Here is a 27,498-nt window from a genome sequence, read left to right as displayed (position 1 = left end):
CCGGGATTATAATCTAGAAACTTCACTCATTGAGTTCAACCCGGTATTTATTGTATTAAACCGGAGTATCAAGTAGGCTTCTTTTCGTAGAAGCGCTTTCTCTACATCAGGTGACCGGTGCTGTGGGTCAATGCCAGATAGGACTGTCCATGTGAAATCAGTTTCCTTGTGATTTGCTGACGTGAAGTGTTCAACCATTGGGGCATTCTGCACTTTTCTCTTGAGCCTAGAGCGATGTTGTGTTATTCTAGCGTTAACCTGCTGGCATGTTTTGCCTATGTATAATTTATCACAGGCGCACAGGATCCCATAAATTACATTCCTACTCTTACAGTTTGTTTGCAAACTGTGTCTCCATCTGATGCCGTTATGACAAAATTCATCTCCCTCCACTGCACTTGCACAGGCCACACACGTACCGCATTTATGGTGGCCTGTGATAGGTTTGAGGTTCCATTTCGCAATCAAATCACTTTTAGGTTTTGGTAAAGAGCTGTCAGCTCTAATGATTTGTTGACCTATACTGGGGTTTTTTTTCAGCGCAAAAATTGGTTTTTGCAGGGGGAAATCTAATCCCTCCAACAAATGCCAATTCCGTAGAATAATCTGTCTGAATTTATTTGTGTGAGATCCATAGGTCGTGACACACACGAGTTTGTCCAACTCTTTTTTGGTTTTTATTTGGAGTAACTCTTCTCGGGGAGTGTAGCGTGCTCTTTTTTTCGAGTGTTTGAGGAGTTTGCTGGGATATCCTCTTTTGGTCAGTTCATCACAAAAGGTCTCAGCATGCACATTAAACTCATCAAGGTCCGAACAGTTACGCCGAATTCTAAGTAATTGGCCGTAGGGTAGATTCTGTTTGAGCCCTTGTGGGTGAAAGCTTTTATAATGTAAGATCGTGTTTTTGTCTGTGGCCTTTTTAAACAAAGTGGTGGTGAACTTGCCACCTTCGGTGCCCACGGCTACATCAAGGAATGTCATCCGCTGGTTACTGCAGTCAATCGAGAATTTTATGTCAGGATGTCTCTGATTTAACCATTCATGGAATGCCATGAGGTCCGTCTGGCTCCCCTGCCACAGGAGCCAGACGTCGTCAATGTACCTAAGCCATTGTATGATGTTTGCATCATATGGGTTGTCCTTATAAATGAATTTCTCTTCGTACTGTGACATGTACAGTACCGCCATTTCTGGGGCGTAAGGACAACCCATGGCTGTGCCCTTGGTTTGTACAAAGAACTCATTTTCGAATTTGAAGTAATTGCTTTTTAGTGTAACCTGGGCCAAGGCTAGAATAAAATAGGTTGGAACTCTGTGTGGTCTCTCACGTTGGTCAAGATAAATTTCCATCACCTCAAGAGCCTCATCTTGAGGAATTTGTGTATACAACGAGGTCACGTCTAGTGTTGCCATCAGCTGTGTGTCAGGGTCAAAAGTCATTTCCTGGAGTTTATTGAGAAAATCAATAGTGTCTCTCAGGTACGATCTAACCCCAGTCAAAAAAGGTTTCAAGAAGAAATCTATATATTTCGAAGCTGGTTCAAGGGCCGAATCACAACCCGAGACAATTGGTCTCCCTGGTGGTTTCGAGCTGTTTTTATGGATCTTCGGCAGGAAGTAGAGAACAGGTGTTCTCGGTGACTTCTTGTTTAGAAATTCATATTCTTTAGTACCAAGGAAGCCATTCTCTAAGGCCTCTTTAGTGATAGTAAGGATTTTGTTCTGAATTTCGACATGATGGAAGGGTCTGTTTTTAACTCCTTTATGGCTGCGATAAAGGAGTTAAAAACAGACCCTTCCATCATAATCAAACAGGCTGACAAGGGTGGTGCAGTGGTTGTGTGGCCGCGCCCAATGTATCTGTCGGAAGGAAGGACACACGTTGACAACTTAGAATGGTACCGAGTGGTCAAAAATGACCCGGTTGTCGAAATTCAGAACAAAATCCTTACTATCACTAAAGAGGCCTTAGAGAATGGCTTCCTTGGTACTAAAGAATATGAATTTCTAAACAAGAAGTCACCGAGAACACCTGTTCTCTACTTCCTGCCGAAGATCCATAAAAACAGCTCGAAACCACCAGGGAGACCAATTGTCTCGGGTTGTGATTCGGCCCTTGAACCAGCTTCGAAATATATAGATTTCTTCTTGAAACCTTTTTTGACTGGGGTTAGATCGTACCTGAGAGACACTATTGATTTTCTCAATAAACTCCAGGAAATGACTTTTGACCCTGACACACAGCTGATGGCAACACTAGACGTGACCTCGTTGTATACACAAATTCCTCAAGATGAGGCTCTTGAGGTGATGGAAATTTATCTTGACCAACGTGAGAGACCACACAGAGTTCCAACCTATTTTATTCTAGCCTTGGCCCAGGTTACACTAAAAAGCAATTACTTCAAATTCGAAAATGAGTTCTTTGTACAAACCAAGGGCACAGCCATGGGTTGTCCTTACGCCCCAGAAATGGCGGTACTGTACATGTCACAGTACGAAGAGAAATTCATTTATAAGGACAACCCATATGATGCAAACATCATACAATGGCTTAGGTACATTGACGACGTCTGGCTCCTGTGGCAGGGGAGCCAGACGGACCTCATGGCATTCCATGAATGGTTAAATCAGAGACATCCTGACATAAAATTCTCGATTGACTGCAGTAACCAGCGGATGACATTCCTTGATGTAGCCGTGGGCACCGAAGGTGGCAAGTTCACCACCACTTTGTTTAAAAAGGCCACAGACAAAAACACGATCTTACATTATAAAAGCTTTCACCCACAAGGGCTCAAACAGAATCTACCCTACGGCCAATTACTTAGAATTCGGCGTAACTGTTCGGACCTTGATGAGTTTAATGTGCATGCTGAGACCTTTTGTGATGAACTGACCAAAAGAGGATATCCCAGCAAACTCCTCAAACACTCGAAAAAAAGAGCACGCTACACTCCCCGAGAAGAGTTACTCCAAATAAAAACCAAAAAAGAGTTGGACAAACTCGTGTGTGTCACGACCTATGGATCTCACACGAATAAATTCAGACAGATTATTCTACGGAATTGGCATTTGTTGGAGGGATTAGATTTCCCCCTGCAAAAACCAATTTTTGCGCTGAAAAAAAACCCCAGTATAGGTCAACAAATCATTAGAGCTGACAGCTCTTTACCAAAACCTAAAAGTGATTTGATTGCGAAATGGAACCTCAAACCTATCACAGGCCACCATAAATGCGGTACGTGTGTGGCCTGTGCAAGTGCAGTGGAGGGAGATGAATTTTGTCATAACGGCATCAGATGGAGACACAGTTTGCAAACAAACTGTAAGAGTAGGAATGTAATTTATGGGATCCTGTGCGCCTGTGATAAATTATACATAGGCAAAACATGCCAGCAGGTTAACGCTAGAATAACACAACATCGCTCTAGGCTCAAGAGAAAAGTGCAGAATGCCCCAATGGTTGAACACTTCACGTCAGCAAATCACAAGGAAACTGATTTCACATGGACAGTCCTATCTGGCATTGACCCACAGCACCGGTCACCTGATGTAGAGAAAGCGCTTCTACGAAAAGAAGCCTACTTGATACTCCGGTTTAATACAATAAATACCGGGTTGAACTCAATGAGTGAAGTTTCTAGATTATAATCCCGGCTTCACCATTAAAGGGACTTCAGGCCCCATAATGCATCAGACGAGAACGCAAAAGAATCCTCTTCTGATTGGCTCACCTATGATGAGCTCACTCCTTTGAATCACTGAGGCAACCGAATTCACATTCACTCTCAGTGAAGGAATGAGGAAGTGAAGAACGCTGCCAAGCGGCCAGGTAGGACAAGCGTTCTACTAACTGATAGCGCGTAACAAAGCGAAGCCCAAACAAGACACAAACGCCTTTCTATAATGGAACGAGCGTTCAACATTAGAAAAGCCGACCCTTCCCAGCGCAGTCTTTGGTAAACACCAAACGCGCGCTTTGTGCACTTACAAAGGAGCTCGATGCTCCCGAGTGATTACTAATTGCCGTCCGTGCTTTTTTCAACAGACTCACGGCACCAGTCGCTGTTGAAAGACAACCGGTACAACCCTTTGAACTAAGGCATCCTTATTTTTCGAAAAGAAAAGAAAACAAAGTAAGTGATTATTGGTTTCTAATACCATCTGAAAGTGTTATGTTTCCCGCATTGAAAACAGCGAGTAATACGCCCATTTTACCTGCAGTTAACTATGTGGAAAGCGATTTGAAAATCGAAGCAAACCATTGATTTTCCCTGCACGCACAGAACCCACCAACCCCCTTGAGATCGACATATGTGGGTTGGATGAATTGTACCACCTCTATTCCCCGGAGGTACGTGTTATTTTAAAAGTAGTGTGTATGAGAAAGCGTGATTAGGTTGATGGGAGCTAATAGTAACAAGTGTCCCCAAAACCTTTATGTTTTTTATGAATAGGTTTAATAAACGGGGAAAAGAATTCAATTTGCCCTGAGGAGAGTTTGAGAAGACACATCACAAACTCGAAACGCGTAGGCGGACAGGATTAAGTCCTCAGTTCTGACAAACAGATTAAATTGTTAGGAACTACAAGCCTGCTAATACGGCCACCGAGAGGTGGTTTTGTTCCTTTTTTGGAGATTCATCAATAGACTCCCTATTGGTTACATTTAACAATTTTCTGATCATGTCATGTTAAAATATATGATTATATATATCCTTTTTTCCCCCCTTCTTTTGTGATAATTTGCCACATGTTGTTGTGTTTTTTTACACACTGTAAGTTTCACTCATAGTATGCTTTCAGAATTCACGTTGTATGTTGTGCTAAATTATTGTGTTTTGATGCACTGTTTGATTTAAGTTTCTTGTTGTACGCTGGTGGCTAGTACGTTCAAGACACTGTGATTTCTTTAGACCAAAGTGACTCTTCACTTTTTGACAAAATTGAAAAAATAAAACGGCGCAACTAATCGCCCGGATAAACATATTAAACTTTGTTTATCTCTCTCTTTTTCACCTTAAGTTGAATGGTGTGAAATTACTGAAGTGTGGGTTCCTTCCTTTTTTATACAGTAATTGGGCCCTTACCCCACTTCCGTCCGCATGGGCCAAACTCCCTTTGTTGTTACAACCCTTCACATGGTTAGCACAGAATATAGAATCCAACCCCCGTATTCTTCCCTGGTTTCTGGCATGCAAACTTTCTCATTCCAGACCATCCACATACCTGGGAAAATGCAGATCGAAGCTGACTACATGTCAAGAGACCCGTGCTCTGAATGGCCATTGCGGCCATTCCTAGTGGGAGAGCTATGTTAGGAGAAACGGGGTTACAGAACGGATTCCATCTTGGCTGACACCATAGGCCATGCCCACGAGACCAGCAGCGTTCCAGTGCTCCTAGGAAAGGAGTTGAATGAGTCGCCACATCACTCTGGGGTTCAAAGGGAGAGTGAGGAGAACAGCGAAGTCTCAAGAGGACTGAGTGGAGGACAGGACACTGGGTGGATCCGGTGTTCTTGACACAGAAGAGGAACAGGAGGGGAAGGATAACCATGAGATAAAAACTGCAACCGTCGGAACCACTGGAGAGACGACAGCAGTGTGGAGGGGTGGTGAGGTGGTCGAGCAAGGGATGCCACAGGACAAGACTGGCTGAAGGTAGCAGTCGGCTTCCAGAGTGGTCAGATGGAAGGAGGCTCCGGATGACACAGCACTGCAGCACAGTGCTATCACGACCGGTGACCAGGAGAGTGACACGGACGCCACAGGTCCCAATGCCATGGCCCAGGATACGGGTTGTGGCCAGAGGCAAGTGTCGGGGCATGGCGATCCTTTTAGTGGGGCACACAAATAGTTTAAGCCTCACTTACGGTGAATATGTGGTTCTACCAGGATAATCAACCTCTCATAAGTGCCTGAGCCTAGACACATCCTCATGGTGATGGTGGCACCATTAAGAATAACCTAATTGATCACAGTTTGTTTCATTTGTTTTTGAGGTTGGACCTGCTGCTCACAGGACTCCTGGGAAGAGAATCCTATACCTACATCCGAAGTCACCAAAGAGTAACCTGAGCCTTCGGTACAGAAATCCCCCACTAAAGACTTGACTGTTATTCTGTTATGAAAATAAATACAAAATCACTAAACAATACCTCTTAGTTGTCTCTCACCTTCTTTCACCACTATAATTTCCAAGTACTTTGGGGCATTGGCAGGTGGTTGGTCTGGAAAAAGAATACTCCAAGCAGGAAATTATTGACATATTATTTCTGAAGTGTTGTGCTCCAGCAAACATAAATATCTATTTTCACTCATTAACGGCTAAAATAAAATTAAAATAAATTGAAGTAACATTTATTTCAATGTGCATTACCAATGAGGCTCTTTCCCTTCATCTAGAGGTCATCATGTCCAATAATTCCTTTGATATGGAACAATCAGTATTTCCTGGCGTGGTAAATTGTCAATTTTTTTTTACATCGGCTTCATAGTAATTATGTATATAGGTATTAACATTTTCCATAGTGGAGTCCGGTAGAAAAGGTTGGTGTCCTACAGTTCTGCATATAACTATAGCACAAAGACTGCTGTACTTTCCTGACATAGGTGAAACAACTTTACTGCAGATGTATGCATGTGGCAGTTGTACTGCATGAGCCTAGCCAAAAGGCAGGGGAGTGTTGTTCGAGGTCATAGACAGGCATGCAGTCAATGAGTGATTGGAGAAGTAGTATGTATGTATGTGGTATTTATATAGCATGGTATGGTAGTTGTAGGTGCATGTTTCTGTCATCACAGCATCCTACTAAGCAGGCAGTGGTGTGGCCCACACGTCTGCAATCTGTTTTTCCCTCCACACGGAATTCTCAGACCTCAGAAAGATGGAATCATTTAGAGTTTATCAGGACAAGTGCATCAGCACAAAGAGACAGCTCTCACACTGCTACCGAACTTGCAGAACATCGCCTCTTTCAGAGGTAGTGAATTGCTTATTGACTGCTAGTGGTGTGACCATCTGAATCAACGCAGCGATCCATCCACCATAGGGCCGCAGTCTTTCAAGTATCTGGAGGTCTGCCTTACTTTGGATGGCTGTCTCAATTCAAAATTGGTGATGTCTCTCACATGCAGAGAGAAAAAAATCTTCCCAGCAGGGCTTTTCTTTTACTTTTTAGAAATAAATCTCACTTTGAGAATTTGTTTTTAAAAAGCAGACATGTGTGGCATGCAGGACACATAAACGGCAATCATATCTGTCACACTGGTAGTTGTACTGCACAGAAAAAAGGGCGAAGGGGTAAAAAAAATGTAAATGACATTCAAAATACTTCATGGTTTAAATTGTGGGGTTAGATTCCGTTTGGAGTCTGAATCCACAATGGGAGAAGTTATCAATGGTTTGGACAAGTGGGAATCACCCAATATAGATAGCCAATCCTTCTTCTGAGTGGCATTACCAAGGAATTTCTAGGATTTCGATGTGAATGCCCCCACATGGAACCTAAAATTGCATGTTTTTTACAAGTATTTTTGGCAAAGCTTGACGTTAAATATTGTCTAAGTGATTGTTGCGGCAGATATTTATCATTTTCACTGAAAATATAACGATTTATCTTTGTCAGACATTAAAGTAATTGCAATTTCCTCAACAGATTGTGCATTTTGCAATAACAACCTAAATTGATGTTTTTAGTCTGATGAACTTCGCAGTTAATTCACCCTTTTGTAATCTACATTTTACCGTGGAAGGCCATTAATCTGGCTGACAACTTTCTGTAAATCTGTTTAGGACTGCAGCATAAGTTTGTTTTTGAAACATGTCCAACACTAAGTGGGGTAAGTATAATGAATATGTTGCCTTTCCTATAACTCAATTCATATTATTCAGCATAAAAGAGGAGTGTTTCAGATTTGCATTGCATGTCTACTTATATATAAACTAGTTAAGGTCATGGGCTTTTATGAGGGTGAGGGGGGTCAAAAGTCTTTAGTGGTGATTTTCCTCGCGGTCATAACATGTACTCATATATAAGTCAGATGGAGGAACCATATGGAAATATAAGAAATAAACATGCAACATTTACCGGGGACAAACATTTAGGAGGACTTGAGTGTGCAGAGGTTTGCAAGAGGTACAAAATAAGATCTTTTTAAGATCTTATATGTACAAGAATTGGTGTCTGTCAGTTGATTTCTGGATTTTCTCTTTTCTCTAAGATAAAGAGCTGACAGTCAATATATACATTGATTAGGTTATACAGACAGTAGCCACATTGGGCTTGAGGCAATTTCATAATTTATTTTTGCAGAATTTTAATTAGACCCTTTACCAATAATGTGCACGGAAGGCTTAGATGCCACAGAGAAATAAAAATCAGCGTTTCTCTTTTCACACAACACATTATGTGCATATAGTTAAAACGTTAGATTTGGCATTTATTAGGGTATTTCAGAACACAACAGGCAGCTGTTTGGGGACAAATGGGTTAACACATCAAAACTAATAAATGAGTGTTAATTCACACTCCGATGCCGACACCTATTACTTATGCTACAGCAGGATTTTTTGGGTGTCTAGGAAATCTTACACTTTACAGTTTCTGTTATTAATTATGAAAAGGGACTTTAGGAATCAAATTGGTAGCTTTCTATGTGTCATTAGAATCTCGACATAAAATTCTGTCAGAGGAGTCCTTAGTGCAAAAGAGTGATATAACTCAAGGGGTATGTATACTCTTTTAGCTTGCGGGGGCTCTCTATTCTGAGGGATAGATCTGCTGGCTGACCCTATAAAACCTCCCTAACCTAGATTTGCTGTCCGAGCCCATTATCCCAGTGTCTGTGAACATTGTAATTTGCCCATGTAATTTGAAGTATATCCTCAGTCTCAAAATAAGGATGAGATTCTTCATGAAAAATGATAAGTCATGCAAAATTGCAAAAATCTAATTGCGTAATCTGCGTTTTTATCCAATTTTCAAGGAATCTGCTCTTCAAAATAAACAGTATGGCCTCAAGTTTCACATCATTTTCTTCGGGTAAAACCGCTACTACTTCAAAATGGCCAGTACCCTACATATATTGAATCGAGTAGATATCTTGTTAAATGTGTGTTGTATAATACACAATTAGATTGTTTCTTTTTTCTCATTAAAAAAACTTCATGCACTGCTTATGGACTGCAATCCTTACACACCTAATGTATTTAGAACAAGCCAGTGGATTTTTTTATCGTACACAATTAAATACCTGCCTATTAAAATGATATAAAAGTGTGCCTATGTCCAGGTCAATGGTTCAGTTTTCTTTTGAGAACGGAGAGTTAAAAATTCAAAACATTTACTGATTTAACAGAAAGAAACATAGGTACGTTTATCCACTGGTTTTTGATTCCCAAATAGACAACCACTTTGTTTGGCAGAACAATTCCTTTTTGTGAAGTATTGCTTTATTTTTCAATTCAGATTCTGCTTTTGCATGAAAGTGATATTTTTTTAATTTTTAATTTATTTGGATTTAAGAATATAGCAATTACATTTATTCTGTAGAGTATTACTTCTGCAGAAAAATAACTAATTCACTATCCTACAGGGAGCATGTATTGCCTCCAAATACAACCAAAACACTTTTCTACCAGTGAAATTCATCCAGCACTCGTGAAAATTTCTATGCAAAAGATTCTCAATTCTTGAAATACAAATCTACCAGATGACAGGCAAGGAGTGCATTTCAATTAAATATATTAATAGTAACGTGAGTATATGAATGAATTGAAATAAAAATACATATTCTGCGTCATGAAACTATTGCTTCTATGAAGCGACTCAATTGGCCACCCCGCTCCCGCCTCCCAGCTGCTCCTCCCTCCCACTTCGCCTCTTATGGAAGACGCCGCTCGGAAGCGCAGCCCGTCTGCGCCCGTCCGCGCCTAGCGCCAGAACCCCTGGACCCCGCTCCCCCAGCAACGCCAGACTGCACTACAACTCCAGCACCCTCCACGCACTCAACACTGGACGAGACCACCCCTGCTACCAGGCCATCCCGAAGTACACCCAAGGGCCCTTCACCTGCCGGGAACTGCAGATTCACCAGCATCCAGCCCACCAAACCACCAACCAGAGAACCCAACCACCTCCGCTGCATCCTCCTCAACACCCGCTCTGCTCGCAAGCACCTCATCGAACTCCGGGACCTCCTAGACTCTACCGCCCCCGACGTCGCCTTCCTGACGGAGACCTCGCTGAACGCCATTTCAGCAGCAGATATCGCCATAGCCATCCCTGAGGGCTACAAGATCTCCCGCAGAGACTGCACCAAAGGAGTTGGAGGGGGAATCACCATCATCCACAAGGACACCCTCAGAGTCTCGACCAACACCGACGACACCCTCACCACTGCCGAGCACATGCACTTCCAGATCCACATCAACCCCAACACGACCCTCAGAGGAACTCCCGTCTATAGACCACCCGGGCCACAACCATAGCTCAACGACACCATCGCCAACCTCGTCAGCACCCACGCCCTTGCCTCCATGGACTACATCCTCCTCGGGGACCTGAACTTCCACCTCAAGAACAACAACGACACCAACTCCACCGCCCTGATCGACAATCTCGCCAACCTCGGACTCAAACAGCTCGTGATGACACCCACCCATGCCGCTGGACACACGCTGGACCCCATCTTCTCCGCAAACCCCCACGTCTCCTTCAACCACACCACCGAACCCCACTGAACCGACCACAGATGCGTCTACTTCACCTTCAGGAAACCCACCACACACCACCGCACCCAACAGCTGCCACGCTGCTGCTTTGGCAAGGTCGCCAAGGACCAGCTGACCACCACCCACACCCTGAGACCATCCGCTGACCCCATCGACCCCGACACTGCTGCCACCAACCTCAAACAGTGGATCAACGAATGCGCCAACACCCTCGCCCCTCTCAAGACCTCCACAACCAACCACACTAACAAGAAAGCCGCCTGGTTCACCGAAGACCTCCGGACCTCCAAGTGTACCTGCCGGAAACTGGAGAAGAAATGGCTCCACGACCGAACACCAGACAGCCACGCAGCCCACAAGGACGCCACACGCAGACACCACCAACTCATCAGGAACGCCAAGAGGACCGCCTTCAAGGACCGCCTAGACAACAACGCACACAACACCAAAGAGCTCTTCAGTTTGTGAAAGAACTCGCCAACCCCAGCTCCAACACCAACGACATTCCACCATCACAGGACCTGTGCGACTCCCTGGCCACCTTCTTCCACCACAAGATCACCGACATCCACAACAGCTTCAACTCCAACACCCCGCACCCACCACCGAGACCATCACCCCTGCAACCTCCACCCGCACCAGTCGCCTGACCGCCTGGTCCACCGTAAGCGACGAAGACACCATCAAAACCATGAACTCCATCCACTCCGGATCCCCTTCCGACCCGTGCCCTCACCACGTCTTCAACATGGCCAGCACTGCCATCGCGCCCCACCTACAGAAAACAATCAACATCTCCTTTAAGACAGCAACCTTCCCGTAAAGCTAGAAGCACGCTGAGATCAAAGCCTTACTGAAGAAACCCAAGGCAGACCCCAAGGACCTCAAGAACTTCCGGCCCATCTCCCTGATTCAGGGAAGATTGTCAACAATTAGCTAACCCGCTACCTCAAAGACAACAACATCCTGGACCCCTCCCAATCCGGTTTCCGCAGCAACCACAGCACCGAGACCGCCCTCATAGCCGCCACCAACGACATCAGGATCCTGATAGACAAAGGAGAAACAGCCGCCCTCATCCTCCTGGACCCATCAGCAGCCTTCGACACGGTCTGCCACTGCACTCTATCAGCACGCCTCCATGACGCCGGAATCCAAGAGAAGGCCCTGGCCTGGACCACATCCTTCCTCTCTGGCAGAACCCAGAGCGTCTGCCTCCCACCCTTCCGCTCAAAAACCACCAAGATCATCTGCGGCGTCCCACAGGGATCCTCCCTCAGCCCAACGCTGTTAAATATCTACATGTCACTGCTCATTCACGTCGCATGACAACATAACCTTAACATCATCTCCTATGCCGACGACAACCAGCTGATCATATCCCTCACCAAAGACCCCCACACCGCCAAAGTCAACTTCCACAGAGGAATAAAGGCTGTCGCCGACTGGATGAAGGACAGCAGACTGAAGCTGAATTCAGACAAGACGGAGGTCCTCATCCTCGGACCCACCCCATCAGCCTGGGACGACACCTGGTGGCCCACATCGCTAGGAGCAGCTCCGGAACCCACCGACCACACACGCAACCTGGGGTTCATCCTCGACTCCACCCTCTCCATGACCAAGCAAGTCAACGCCGTCTCTGCGTCCTGCTTCAACTCCCTCCGAATGCTTCACAGGATCTTCAAATGGATCCCTCCCGACACGTGGAAAACCGTCACCCAGGCCCTCATCACCAACAGACTCGACTACGGGAACGCCCTCTACTCAGGAACTACCAACAAGCTCCTGAGACGACTACAACGAATCCAGAACGCCTCGGCACGATTGATCCTCGACGTCCCCGATGCAGCCACATCACACCCCACCTGAAAGGCCTACACTGGCTCCCCGTCAACAAGAGGATCACCTTCAAACTCCTCATCCACGCACACAAAGCACTACACAACACCGGACTTACATACCTCAACGACCCACTCAGCTTCCACACCCCCACTCTCTGCTCTGCCAACCTCGCCCTCGCCACAGTCCCCTGTATCTGTTAAACCTCTGCCGGCGGCAGATCCTTCTCCTACCTCGCCGCCAAGACCTGGAACGCTCTCCCTACCAACCTACGACAGACCCAGGACCTGCGGGCCTTCAGAAGACTTCTCAAGACCTGGCTCTTCGATCAGTAGCAGCCCCCCCCCCAGCACCGTGAGACCCTCATGGGTATGTAGGGCGCTTTAGAAATGCATTGATTGAATGATTGATTGAATAGCGATTTTTCAGTTACGGATTTGTTTGTTAGTAGCTTGTTGAATGACTCACTGTGGAACACAGCTACACATTGAACTTTACCTATCTCAAAACCCCTTCTCATGGGATAAATGTCCCACAAACATGGACTAATTAGGTTATGATTTTTCAGTGAAAGAATTTCGTAATACACTGCGCAATATTCTCTCAAAAACTGAAAAAAGTTAGACTTAAATGTGGTTAAGCTATTCCGCTTCTCATGTCATTAACCTGAGACAGGTGATGTAGGCGTGTCAAGCCCAAAAATACCTCATACTTTTCTCTTTAAAACTTTTTACAGAACAATTTGTAAACATACCCTTATGCGTACAATAAAGACAAAAAACTCTTATTGTTGTACTAACACATTTATAAAAAAATAACCAATGCCTTTACTTGAATAATTTTTAGTTCCAATTTTTCAATTATACATTACCCAATCTCACACAATATAGTTAAATTAAAGTAATGATGTTGTAAGATAAAAAGAGGTAACTATTTTTAATTAATTGTGTATGACATTGCAAACCAGATTGAGGACTATATACTTTATCATGCTACTCTTAATTTTTTCCAACAGTGTTCCCTGTTAAGGGTATCCTCACTTCTGCTGCACATTTCATCTAAGTCCTCCAGAAATCTGGCCACATCACCACCACCCTGATGGGACTCTGCTTGTTTTCCCACAACATCTTCAAACCCAGCTGCATTTACAAAGCCATCACAGCCAGCTCCCTACCAACCTCGCTGATGGACTTTAATGAATCTCAGCTCAGTGGTAGTCTGGGCACCATAAGACTGAAGACAAAGAAGTACAAAACAAAGATAAGGTAACAGGCCTTCTTCATCCATGTGCTCAGGCTCCGGAACAACATTTGCTGATCTAGCAGAACCACCCCAATAAATACTACAATTTTAGTAGGAGGTCCGTGAAATACAAACCCTATATACATACAAACAAGTATTTATTTGAGCTTTCAAGCCTAGTCCCATGCATATAAAAATGTGCCTGAACCCATAAAACATATTTTAACTTAATCAATCACCTCAAATATAATCCTTTAAGGGAGATGTTTCAGTTTCATTTTGACAGAAATAATTTTGAAGCAAGACCTCTGGAACTTAAACACATTTGTTTAAAAGGCTGGAATTGTTGATGGCAGTTCTTTAAGTAAATGCCTGCCAGCAGTTGTAATGCGCACAGCTCCCTCCAACGGAGGTGTCCTGGCGCTGGGGGCCGTAGGAAGATTAAGCAAGCTATTGCCCAGAGTCACATGGTGCTGGGCTAACCTACCGCCGGAGCCGGGGATCGAACTGTGAACCCTGTGGTCCGAAGTCAGGCAGCCTGGCCGCTACGCCACACCTCTTCCACCAAGTTGAATTCTAAAAGTAGAAGACCTCTAAACCATCTTGAAAGAATGCTTATTCTGGGCATAACAGAGAAGTAACTAACAAACATTTATAATAGCTGTGGCCTATGAAACCAAAAAGTGGCCTAATACGTTAATCTTGAGAATTTTTTAAATATACTGTTGTAAAGAGAGGGAACAACTGACATCAGCTAGCAAGTAAAGATCATGTTTAGAGGTAACTAATAAATATATCACAGCTGAAGAGGGAAGCATGACAAATTAATTAGGAAGACCGATTCTCTGTCCTCCAGCATGTCTTACCACAACAAAACTTTACGTTATTAGAAACACTGGCAGTATTCACTAAGCGCACACATCAGATATATTGCCCATTTCAAATTATTGTGTTTGTTCTACCCATATTGCAACACAGTCTTGTTTTCATTCTTTCATGTTGTCTGCACTAATGTGCGCATAGAGTTACTGTTCAATACAAAGATTTATAACATGTGCAATACCTCTACACACCTGTGAGGCATTAGAAACACAAGCGTTTTGTAAACACTTCCACAAATTATCTGGAGTGTAGAATTATGTAGAAAAGTAATATGGTAGTCATCCTCCACTATGTAAACGATAAAACAAACTAATACACTCATTGGATGATGTCATCAGTGATGTCATCAATAATGACATTTGAGATGTCAGATATTAAGTCATAGAACATGTCATGAGTGATGCAATATGTGAGGTCATAAGCAGAACATGGGGAGGGCACAAGTTCTAGTTTAAAATGTGCTGTATGTTACAAAATAATGACATCCTGGAGCTTTTCCTTTCACAATCCATGTACCCTAGCACAATTGTCACATAGTTCACTTTAAAAACTCCTCTCACTTTGCCTTAGGAGAAGGAAAAGTAAACACCAATCCCTGTGTTAAAAGAATGCGCTAGTTCTCTTTCAGGACCCACTAGAAATCGGCTGGTGACCCACAGGGGGCTGCAACTAATAGTTTGGGAAATACTGTTATAGGTTCATGGTACTATAGAAGCTGGAGTAGTGAGAACAAACTCTTTCACAGAAATGGCATTTTTGAGTTCAACTCATTTAGATGTGTAAAGTACAAAACAGGGAGTGAAAACACTGCAAGTCACTGAGCACCTTCAACTTTCCATTCCTAGTAGTTATAGGCACTATGTTTTCCCCCTTCTGGGACCACCATGCCTTTCATCTGGCTAAAAAACAAAAAAGTGAAGGTTGCCCAGCCCTATATAGAGAAACTAGCGTTTACTGAACCCCTGTCAATTACAAAAGAACAAGAACGGCTGACCAAGGTTATGCACAAGTACTTTCAAAGTATGATATATGTGTTCATGTACTGTGCACAGTACGTCCAGAGTGTGCTGCACCAACACTCTCCTGCAAAGCAGATCCCAAAGTTCATATACAAAAGGACGGTGCACCAGAAGAAAGTATCCAAGAGCTCCAATTCGTATTAAACAATTCCTTTATTCAGTTCCAATTAAAACAAACTCCTCAGCCAACGCGTTTCGTTCACAAGGAACTTCGTCAGGGCTATTTTATAAAGGGGAATTCCCTGGACCTGTGTCCGTTCCTAAAATCTGATAGGAAGTAATGTGAAAGACCGCTTCACAGTAGGCCAATACGTTGAGTGGCCATTGGGCAAAGTGTGTATATAGTCCTCTAAGTGTTGTAACGGCATCAATTAAGTATCCCGCCGTATAATAGCTTTGGGAAAGTCCGAGTCGCGGTTGCCAATTCGAGTGGCTGGTAGTGCAGTAAGTAGAAAAGTCGTAACTTACTACTTACTGCACTACCAGCCACTCGAATTGGCGACCGCGATTCAGACTTTCCCAAAGCTATTATACGGCGGGATACCTAATTGATGTTGTTACAACACTTAGAGGACTATATACACACTTTGCCCAATGGCCACTCAAAGTATTGGCCTACTGTGAAGCGGTCTTTCACATTACTTCCGATCAGATTTTACGAACGGACACAGGTTTAGGGAATTCCCCTTTATAAAATAGCCCTGACGAAGTTCCTTGTGAACGAAACGTGTTGGCTGAGGAGTTTGTTTTAATTGGAACTGAATAAAGGAATTGTTTAATACGAATTGGAGCTCTTGGATACTTTCTTCTGGTGCACCGTCCTTTTGTACGTTTACTGAACCCCTGATGGAATCCGGCTTACGGCCATTGTACCAAAATAATTACAAGTTGACACTTCAGATGAATAAATAATAGACAGAACCCAGTTTATGAGCATTACTTACGCAATACATAATGAAAAAATATTTTCTCCTTACTTTATAAACTGTCTGAGTAGCAATAGTGAAACATTTATTACATGGCCCAGATTAAGGGACATGTTATCATGAAACTCGTGTTGGCCTTTAAAGAATGCCTACTGAAACAAAAGTATAGAGTAAATACATGATCTATTAAATAAATTTCAACTATTGAGTTTCACTCATTAACCATTATACCTAAAAACCAGTCAGTGTTTACTAAATTGGGTGAGGTAAAGCGTCAATACAACATGACAACCATTTGGCGAACAGATCAGATTAAGAGTTTACATCACTTCAGCCAGGTTAGGCTGCACCACGATTTTAAACAGAGTGGGACAACTGTTAATTTTGGAAAGCTGGTGCACCATTGGTTGACAGTGGTGCTCCCACTTCATCAGACTCTAAATGGTCCCTTGCAGTATTAAACAAGAGCCCGTATGCAGTAAAGGTAAAGGGAAGTCCTCCATCAATACAGATATTAATGGTCCATGCTCATTTGACTTCAGAGAGTGAAGTCAATTGTTACCTCTTTTCTCAAGGTTAGAAATTAGACTGAACCCATGCTGAAGTTTTGCTGCTTATACCTTTGCAGACCATTTGGTGTGTAAGCCACCAGCAAGCCTGAGGTCTCTACTGTCACAGATACAGTGTACCAAGAGTGTTTCGCTACACTTCATCAGAGTATGGAGGAGAGCTTCCTAAGTCCCATCAACAAGTGTAGGTAAGCTAATCAGATCTGCCTGGCGAGCACAGTCCTACCCTGTAACCACACTCTGCATGTTCCTCTTTGAGGCACTGGCCCACATTGCACTTTGCAATCACACCTAAGCCTAAAACTAGAGTGATTTTAATCACAGGCCCATTGCCACCCTCAGCGGCCTGGGTTGAAGAACATTTGCCCTTGGGATCCACTGTTTGAAGAAGTCCTGCATGGTCCTTATGTTTACTGTTTGTATCATACCTCTGTTTGCCATCTGTACTACCAATATGTATCATCTACCCTCTGAACATAAATAAGGTGACAAGATCTCATTAGCTCCATTGAGTCATGAGCTATCCAGTTTAGAAGATATTGTCATTATACACTCAGTACATACACTGAGATGCAAAAACATTTCACCTAATGAACAACTTTTAACTAAATAAACAGGCATGTTAGATTTTACCTTGTTATTATCATTCCCCAAAGGTTGCAGTCATCATTTTAAATATAGTGATCAGTTAGTGATCACACACAATACTTTATGGGATGTTATTTTTTGACAAGAAGATCACAAATCTTTGTTTCTCAAATAAGATTATTAATAGCATAGCAATTCCTAACAACTAATGATTAGAAATAGAATTTATCAGTGGAGTAAAATGGATGCCTAGTGATGCTACTTGTATTTCATTTGTGATACTTGATGTTTTTCTTAATTGCACAATTTCCATTGTTGGATTATATTTGTATGTGAGTATATCTATGTTTAAGGCATAATTAAAGTGCTATTCTTTTTATACAAAATGCCATGACTTACCCCTTCTAGTTCAGAATAGATGTGCTGTAACAATCATTAGACAGTAGCAGAAATATATGATTAGCAGTTCTATGAAAGTAAAGGGATGGTATAGTTCTACCATCTTGCAGAAATCATGAATATGTACAAGTACGTAAAATAAATGATAATAAATGTGTACTCCCAAAATGCCTCCCTAACTATATGCACCTAGCATCTGTGTAGGTGTTATGCCTAGAATCCCTCTAGGATCTAGTCAACTCCATTACCTGAGTAAGGAGAGAATATGGGACCCCGTCCTGGTCTCGAGTTGGACAGTCCGCGAGGGATGTTTAGACCACTGCGAGCTGGAGTGTCTGCATGAAGGAACCTCAGCGTCTCTGGTCAATGTGTCAGCAGGGAAGTCACAGTCTCCTTTGTCTCTCTAAGCAAGACCAACGGGTCTCCCCAGGGGTCCTACCTTGCTGTGTTACTGTGTCAGCCTAAAGGATGACGTCGGGCCTGAACTTTATACAGAGATATTATAAGGAGATGTTCGTCCTGCTGTCAGTCCTGCTGTGCTTCCAAGAAGCCTCATGCATAATGTATGAGTTTCGAACTAGGGAAAACCTGTGTTCTGAATGCAGTGTCATATCTAGGTAAAAGGTCAGTCCCTATGAACTGTTATGTATGCAATGTAGGGAAGGATATAGGGGAAAGGTTGCAGTGTTACCTGCGCCTATATAGGGTACCTATATGGAATAAAACAAGTATTTGCTATCCGTTTTGCAAAATGATTGCATAGCATTAGAATGGTAAAGATTCTTGTGTGTAATAGAACAGACCTAAAAGCAATGGAAGGCAGTGGCTATCAAAGGGGAGGCGGTCCGTCCCTAGGGGCACGAGTTTTGGGGCAGCGGCCTCCTCAACCCGCTTTTACCTGCCGCTGACGCTGGGTGGCCACCCGCTCTTACACATGGCTGCGGGGTGGCAAATGCAGGGCCACCACAGGGGCCTTAAGTTTAGCTACACAACTGATGGAAGGAGTCCAATCTAATTAAAGAAGGTTCAGATAGTTTCATGCACCACATCCATCTCATGTGTTGTTTAAGAACGCTGATTCAAAAGGTATGGATTTGCATATACGTGGGTCAGAAGACTGCTCTTTCATGGAGACTCAGACCGTCATACAGAAATACATCTGGGGTTGTTTGAGTTACAGTTTATAAAGGAATTGGAGTATACGTTTCGGCTGGATATTTCGCTTTTGTGGCCGGGTAACTACTGATTGCATATGGTTGGTTGCAGTCTGGAATGGTGCAGGCACGTTAAAATCTATGGAATTAAATGAGCCCTACTCTATTAACAACAGTTAATATTTAATTAAGAATTTCCACCCACCACTTTTGTGCCATCAAAATAAGTCACCCTAAGAAGCATGATTATGCCTAGAAATGGGAGCGAAACGTGCTCTGTCATAGGGTTCTCAAAATACATCACTTCAGTAAACCCCAGTGAGGTCACAGTGAAAGTGCTTATAGTGGTGTTGGGAAGGGATGAATCTAGTAGAATGAACTGGGCTATCCCTTTTGGGGTAAATCCAAGACAGGTGGGCTACAGAGAAGCTAAAAACAACAGACAGTACTAAAAGTCAAAACACACTTTGAGAGTCCAACAATTAAAAGCTTTCTAACAATTGGATAGAATGTAGCTACGTTGAGTTCACACACTGTTGAACAAAATATTCCCCCTTTTGTGACAGATTTCATGAGGATCTTTGCATCATCCATCTAAAACATCGCAATTTCACATAGATTGTTGCAAAGATATTTTGAATCATATCTGATATTTTGAGTTGTGACAGGTGTTAATTGTTCACTTTAAGTATGTGTTCTGGTTTTTCTCTTTCCATCTTTCCCTTACTTGTATTTTTACTTTTGTTTCTTTGACACATCCTGCGAGTCCTACAGCAAGTGGTATATAAGAAAGAGCAAAACAAAGAAAGGTAAAAGAAGAAAGGAAAAATAAAGTGATAATGGAAGAAAGGGAGACAGATTGAAAGGGAGAAAGAAAGACTGAAATCAACAAAGAAAGAACAAAAGATATTTCCATGTGTATTTAATACAGGATATCAAAGGCTGAAATAGAACAATAATGTCTTCCAGCATTATTAATGACGGTATTTCTAGAAGCCAAGGTTTAAGTCCCATGTCAACGAAATATAGTTATGTCACTTATTACATTTGTATAATCCAATAATAAATTTTAACTGAAAGAGCATAAACAAATATTACTTACTGGCACAACATTATATGCAAGCAGCACATACTTCAAGTCTGGGGACACATCATACTTGCTGACCTTGAACGTTTCCTAGTGAAAAGAAATGTAAGCAAATTATTAGCCAGCAAAAAACAATGTAAATCAACAATTTAAATCATAATTTCTACTGCTGTTACACCTGAGGCCTAATTTACAGACCTGCAGTTGGGCCAGTTTTTCACTAGCATAACATATCATGTATTTGTAAAGTGCACATTCATTGCGACGGCTATCTTGGTGCTGAATAACAGATGGTTATTGTTAACCAACTCAATGGTACTCATTTTATCGACATCACAAGGATGAAAAGCTGAATGAACCCGCCAGGATTTGAACCTGTGACCATGAGGTCAAACACAGGCCCTTACTTGGGAGACATTAGTCAACTAAGCCACCAGACCCGGTATAACTGAGGTGGAATAAACACCACTGATCCACCAAAGGAAAAACGGTCAGTACATTTTAACTTGAATGCCTCCTTGGTGGGCTTGCCAAGTCAGCAGTGGAACGGACCGTAGGGAAATATACCCAGTGTCCGACTCAGCTCGCTCATAACAGGTCCTCTCGCTACTACAACATTTCCTCACCCTCGTGGCGTGCCCCTGTGACTCTGCCCATTTAGTGTGGCTCCCAAAGATCCAAATAGAACACTGTGAATGTACCTCTGAGGTAGGGTTAAGTAAAGTTTCCAATGTCCACATTAAAAGTTTCACCAATTTGACTTGACTTGAGAATTTTTTTCAAGGGTTTCAAGGTAATTTTTGTGCATTTCTCTGACAGACTGCCCTTTTTTATTTATTTATTTATTTATTTATTTATTTATAAAGTTAACATGACAGTGTGTCAGGAAAAATGAAACACTGAAAATGGTGGTATATCACTAGTAATAAATTGTCAAGTCAGCCTCCAGTCATTTTCAGCAGCCCTTTGCCTGCACGCATGCCATGTCTGATGACCTCTAAATAGGGTTTGTTTCAGTGGTAGGTGGAGGTAAAATCAGTAACATTTTGAATAATGTTTTACTACCCTCGACCATTAAATCTTACTTTCATTGTATAGTGAAATCCAAACATTGATCCAAATAATAATCTAGATCATGCTTTCTTCAAATTCCTTTATAATTCTTGTATTAAGTATACATGTTAACTAATTGTATGTTTGATTGAATTCACTTGATATGCGAAGCACATGAACCAAGGTTAGCTGTTTGTCAAAGCATTACAATGAGCAATATTTTCCCCAAAAATCAGGTAATTGATCAATAGTTCCTCCAATCCACGGTCTGCCCCTTCTAAGATATTTCTGATGTTATAACATGTAGGTGTCACTTCCTTTATCTATAATTCCAAAGGGTGCATACGAAATCCTTTACACAATCAGCTGGAGGTTTCTCTGAAAGGTTTAACCTATTTTGGCTTCAGCAGGTATCTGATTGGAGTTATCAATACAGCTTATCATTGAGCTGCACCTGCTACATTATTAAAGAGAAACTCTCCTGCACAGTAGCAACAGTGCTGGAAACAAGGCAGAGCTCTCACACATCTCCTGGTTCATCACTCTGTATATCAAGCGCTTTATTCAAATCGGAAAACATATCTACCTCTCCTCCCTCAATAATGGATTATATTCAAAAGAAAATCATGTTATAAACAGAGAGCGCCTTGGCAATAAACTAGCAGAAATATGAAAGAAATGAACACAAGGCAAAGAATAAACCCTGCAATGGAGTGATGTCATGCATATCGATGAAATTCGATGTTTTGGTGTTTTTGGTAAACAAAAGGAAAATTAGTTGATGCAGACAATGTATGGCAGGGTGAAGGATTAATTAAAAACGACTTTAAATAGTACAGCAACTTGAAATTAACTGTATCAAGGTGTACATTCTCTTACAATCTACGTCTAACAACTTTCACTGAATGATTAAAGAACATGGAATTGCTGGAAAAAAGATTAAATGACAACTACAAAACAGAGCCTGGGCCCAATCAAACTACACATTTACCGTTGGGCTACTGGGCTGAAGAAGACACAAGGATTTTCAAATTGGTAAATTCAAGAGAATTATACACTTTATTGATGGGGGGAAGTATGTATGTTTAAATGTACCATTCCCAGTGTGTGAAGGGATCAAGGGAAACTCTAAGCGGTATTCTGCAATATATTATTTTGCTGAGTAATAAGTTGAAGGAAGTATTGTTCACAGGTGGTATAAGCATGCTAACACAATATCTTAAAGATCAACAGATCAAAGTCTGCCAAGATGAGAACTGAGAAATAAAAAAGAAACTTCATATGCTAATACATTTATTAGGTTGAAGGATAAGACCACAATATTGTATTTCAAATACTGTAATTAAAATATATTTCCTCAGAAATATTGTAGCCAACTAACACATCACAATATCATGAAGGAAAGTACATATAGGCAAGTATAAATGTACTAGTCCTAATTCTATGTAACGTATATCCATAATGTATACCTCCAATTCATGTAGATTTGGTATTGGGAATGGTAAATGTATCCTCATCTGTACATGCCTACCTTAAGAATATTTCAATAACCAATATTTTTGGCTAACATTTGGTTTGACAATATTTTTCAACACAACATCATGACATAAAACTGCAAAACATTGGCAAAATCTTGTAGATCTCAAACAAGGAAGTACAAATATTGAACTGTTGGGACTCAATAAAGGAGATGTTCTGAAGAAGAAAAAAAATAATAATAATAATAATTGGTATGCACACCTACGGAGGGTGGCCAGAGAAATGATGCAATGCAAAGTTCCAAAATGTAATGTAATATCTACTGAGAACGCTTGCATCAAGGAATATGGGAAACTGCTAAACATGTTGCAAAATATTACCAGACATGCTAACCTTAACCCATAAATATGTTTTCAACAATAAATATATTCCAATCAAATAATTCTCTATATGATGATCCTACATTTCCTAAATGTAGAGAAGAAGTGAATGATCTCCAGATTTTACTTCACTGTCTGAGGTTACAAGAATTCGTACCGTTTCTATAGGGTACTAGAAAAGTTTATAAATTATAGTTTGATTGTGGTTTTATATGATTCTGACAGAACTCTTTCACATTATGAGGTTCTGACAGAAGCAAAAAGGCAAGATATGTCTCAAATTCATGAGGTGCTTCAATCAAGCAGGAGGGTTTTTACCACAACTAAATAATATAAACTTTAATTGTGGCAGATGAGTGTGATAAAAGTAGAATCAGATATATAACTTCATGAAGATCTTCCTTGTTCTCACAGGCTTGTAGTATGCTAAAGCATTAAAATGTAGGAAGCTTAGTTTACTGAACAACATTGTGGCACGAACAGTTTACAGCTTGTTTAGGAGTCTGTGAGCAATGTCTTTAACTCTAAATAAGAAAATGAAATATTTGAATACAGGATGTTACTTTAAATAAAGATGTTCTGACAGGCACCTTCTAATAACGCTAAGGAAATGATCTTTTTTGCTTACAGGTGGAACGAAAGGAGTGGCTCGGAGAGACAACTCAAAGATGTTTACAAGAAAGGTTAAGACTAAACAAATGTAAAAGAGATGATTTCTAAACATGTTTTTTGCAAGAAGGCAGCCAGCTTGTAGGATATAAACAGCAGTGTTCATTTAACATCAATGGGAGGTACCTTTCCTAACTTTTGTAAAATGTCACATGTAACCCAAGCTTTAGTCCTGATGTTTTCTGGGGGGAATTTCAGAGCGGGCCTACCACAACACAGGGGATGTGAGTTTTTATTTCTTGCTCTCTATCTTTATTGATTGCTTAATATTTCAGAAATGCACCCTATTTAGACACAGCATTGCATTGCATTCTTTCCTTAACTTACTCAGTCTCTGCATCTTGCAATGACTTCAATGAGGAAGAGTAGGAATTACTATAAAGAGGAATACTGTTGGATAATCAGCACATTATAACGCCCTCCCCCTACATCTATAATTGGAATATACATAAGTGCAAATATCTAGATGTGTAACATCCCACTTTGTTGTAGCATATTGCATGTGAATTCTGCTAGCATATCATTATGGTACATCTGGCTCTCTTCTTCCCATGAGCTGTTGGATATTCCACCATGATGTCTGTTGGAAATGGCCCTTTCTGCAGGGTAACCCCTAAACGTTTTACCTTCCTCCTCCCCTTTTTTTGCTGAATATGTTTTTGTAGACTTTAGGACTCTGGGCACTTTATCACTGCTAACCAGTGCTAAAGTGCAGGTGCTCTGTACTTAAACCTTGGTAGCATTGCCTTATCCACAATTGACATATTTAATTTACTTATAAGTCCCTAGTAAACTGCACTACTTGTGCCCAGGACATGTAAATTAAATGCTACTAGGGGGCCTACAGCACTGATTGTCCCAACCACATCAGTAGCCCCGCCACTGTGTGCAGTTTTAAACTACCATTTTGACCTGGCAAGTTAACCATCTAGCCAACCAAACTTTCCTTTTGATACATCTAAGTCACCCCTAAGGTAGGCCTGGACAGCTCCAAGGGCAGGGTGCCATGTATTTAAAACGTTGGATATGTACTTTTAAGATTTACATGTCTTGGTAGTGAAAACCTCTTAAATTTGTTTTTCAATACTGCAGGGCCTATCTCTCTCATAGGTTAACATTGGGAATACCCTTTGACATTTTGTAAGTGTAATTTCCAATTGAGAAAATATAGATTTTTTTTGTGTCTCTGGACTCACAATTTTAATACCAACATATGGTAAAGTCAGATTTCAAGTTGTAAGTCTGAAAATACCACTTTTGGAAAGCTGGCATTTATTTTACTTTAACTTTTCAGTGGCTCTGCCTGTCTCTGAATTAACATCTGGGGTTGGTGACAGCTGGGCTTTGTGCATTCCATCTAAACAGCCACACGCAAAGAGAGCGTAGGTGTGCCTGATGGGCCATTCACATCCTGATGGCCATCACCAGGCTGATGGGCCATCCTGGTTAGGATGGAAGGGAGGAGCTGATACTTGCACCTGGATAGGGCTGTGACTGTTCCCACACATAGAGTTTGATAACCCCCTGTAGTGAGTCTAGAGCCAGGGCACAAAGGGCAGATAGCTTGTGCACCTCAAAGGTCTACTTTTGAAGTCTCCCGTGTGGTGGTTTCCCTTTTGGGCCTACTTTTGTTCTCCCTTGGCTACATGTATTAGCTGCTTTAGGCTGCCTTTGCTTTGCACAGCCACATATAATACATTTGTTTTCATGACATGATATTTTTTTAAAAATATGGTGCACATAATTTTTGTTATTCAGTGACTCTTTTTGGGATTCTGAATATTTTGTACAAGGTTGAACAACATGGTAAACTGTTTTCTTATGCCTCGTCAGCAACATCTCCTAACATTTTTAGACACAACCTGGTTTCACAGCTCCAGTTTTATAACACAATAGTTCTTATATATACAAACCATGTCTCGCCCCCTGACGGGTGCAGAGAGACCGGTCCTTGAACAAAGACATCAGCCTTGCCTTAAATGCCTTTAAACCTATGAGGCGGACCACCTAACTGCACACACCAGGTACGGGACCAGGTGCTAATCCCCAGAGATCGCTAATATATCCCTCTGCTCACATAGTGACGGTAGGCCTAGATAGATATATTAGTTGCCATGGTTGGATTGTTCATTGTTTACAGCCTGCTAGTAATGTTGATGATGTTGCTAAGTTGTATTTGATTACTAATCGCAGCACACTTGCTTCAAAACATGCTAAGATAATTTAAATAAATATATTGTAAACGTCCTCTGTGTCTTTCCTTGTATACTATGGATTGAATGAGTGAGAACGTACCACGGTTTCCTTGAAGACTAGAGGTTCAGGTTCTAGGTTTGCCAAATTCACCTGCTACTCTGGAAAGGTTAGGAGTTCAGGTGTGGCACTGTGAGCTAGTTGGATTTGGGCCTACAGGTACTGACGTGGCAGAGAGACTTAGTTACTACATTCTGACATCCTTATCTCCCAAAGCGCAGTTCTGCTTCTCAGCAGAATACATGCAACACTTCAAAGGCACAACTGGGTATAAGTACTGGACCCTTGACAATACCATCTCAGTACACTTCTGGACCTGAGGAGATTCTGCCAGGAAGAAGGTCTGTTATGTTATGTTATGTTAGGAGGTTCTTTTAAAGCGCACTTACACCGTGAGTTTCCTGGCGCTGATTGGGATTCAGTGAGATAGCAAATAGAGATTAACCAGATTGGGGGAAAAGCCAAGTTTTGAGAGATTTGCGGAAAAGGATGAATGAGTTAGCAGATTTGAGAGAGAGAGGAAAAGAGTTCCAAAGTGTAGGGGCAAGATGTGAGAAGCTCCGACCTCCAACCCTCGCGAGTTTGAAGGAGGGGGTGGCAAGGAGATGAAGATGGGAGGATCTGAGATTGCGTGGGGGGCAGTACGGAGTGATGAGAGATTTCAGGAACCTAGGAGAGGGGCCAGTCAGGGATTTGAATACTATGCAGCCGATCTTAAAGGCTGCCCTGAGATTCACTGGAAGCCAATGCAGTTTGGCAAGGAGAGGCTTGGCCGACTGCCATTTTGGAATCCTGAAGACCAGTCGCGCCGCTTGGTTCTGAGCGATCTGCAGCCTGTAAAGCAGGGTTTTGGGCAGACCATGATATAAAGAATTTGAGAAGTCCAAGCGGGAGAGGACCAAGGCCAAGATGACTTGGAGCAAGACTTCGGGGGACAGGAGATAAGCGACCTTCCTGATCCTGCGGAGCTGGTGCATACAGGAGGAGACCACCGCCCCCACCTGGGCTTTGAGTGAGAGTTCGGAGTCGGTGATAACTCCCAGACTCTTTACAGATGTCACAGGGGCGGGGGGAGGGCCAAGCCCTGTGGGCCAGAAGTGTGGACCCCAATGGATGGAGCTCTTGCCTGGGAGAAGGAGCTCCGTCTTGTCCTCCGACTGTCATGCTGCTGAAAGGACTGTCACTCTGCTGGACATTGCTGGACTTAGCTGGACTC

General features: G+C 42.2%; 1 protein-coding gene across 4 annotated transcripts in view; it reads right to left on the bottom strand.

Moving 5' to 3' along the window:
- The window catches only part of DPP6 (dipeptidyl peptidase like 6), a 2,152,278-nt gene that overhangs the window by 884,693 nt on the left and 1,240,087 nt on the right, over positions 1-27,498 (bottom strand). For all 4 annotated transcript variants that reach the window (XM_086941474.1, XM_086941473.1, XM_086941476.1 and 1 more), the window contains exon 5: positions 20,464-20,538. In XM_086941474.1, the coding sequence (XP_086797600.1) occupies positions 20,464-20,538 (75 nt within the window). The remainder of the gene's footprint in view (positions 1-20,463; positions 20,539-27,498) is intronic.

This window comes from Lissotriton vulgaris, chromosome 10 (assembly GCF_964263255.1).
Source record: "Lissotriton vulgaris chromosome 10, aLisVul1.2, whole genome shotgun sequence".
Classification (NCBI taxonomy): Eukaryota; Metazoa; Chordata; class Amphibia; order Caudata; family Salamandridae; genus Lissotriton; species Lissotriton vulgaris.
This window is presented reverse-complemented; position numbering and strand designations above follow the sequence as displayed.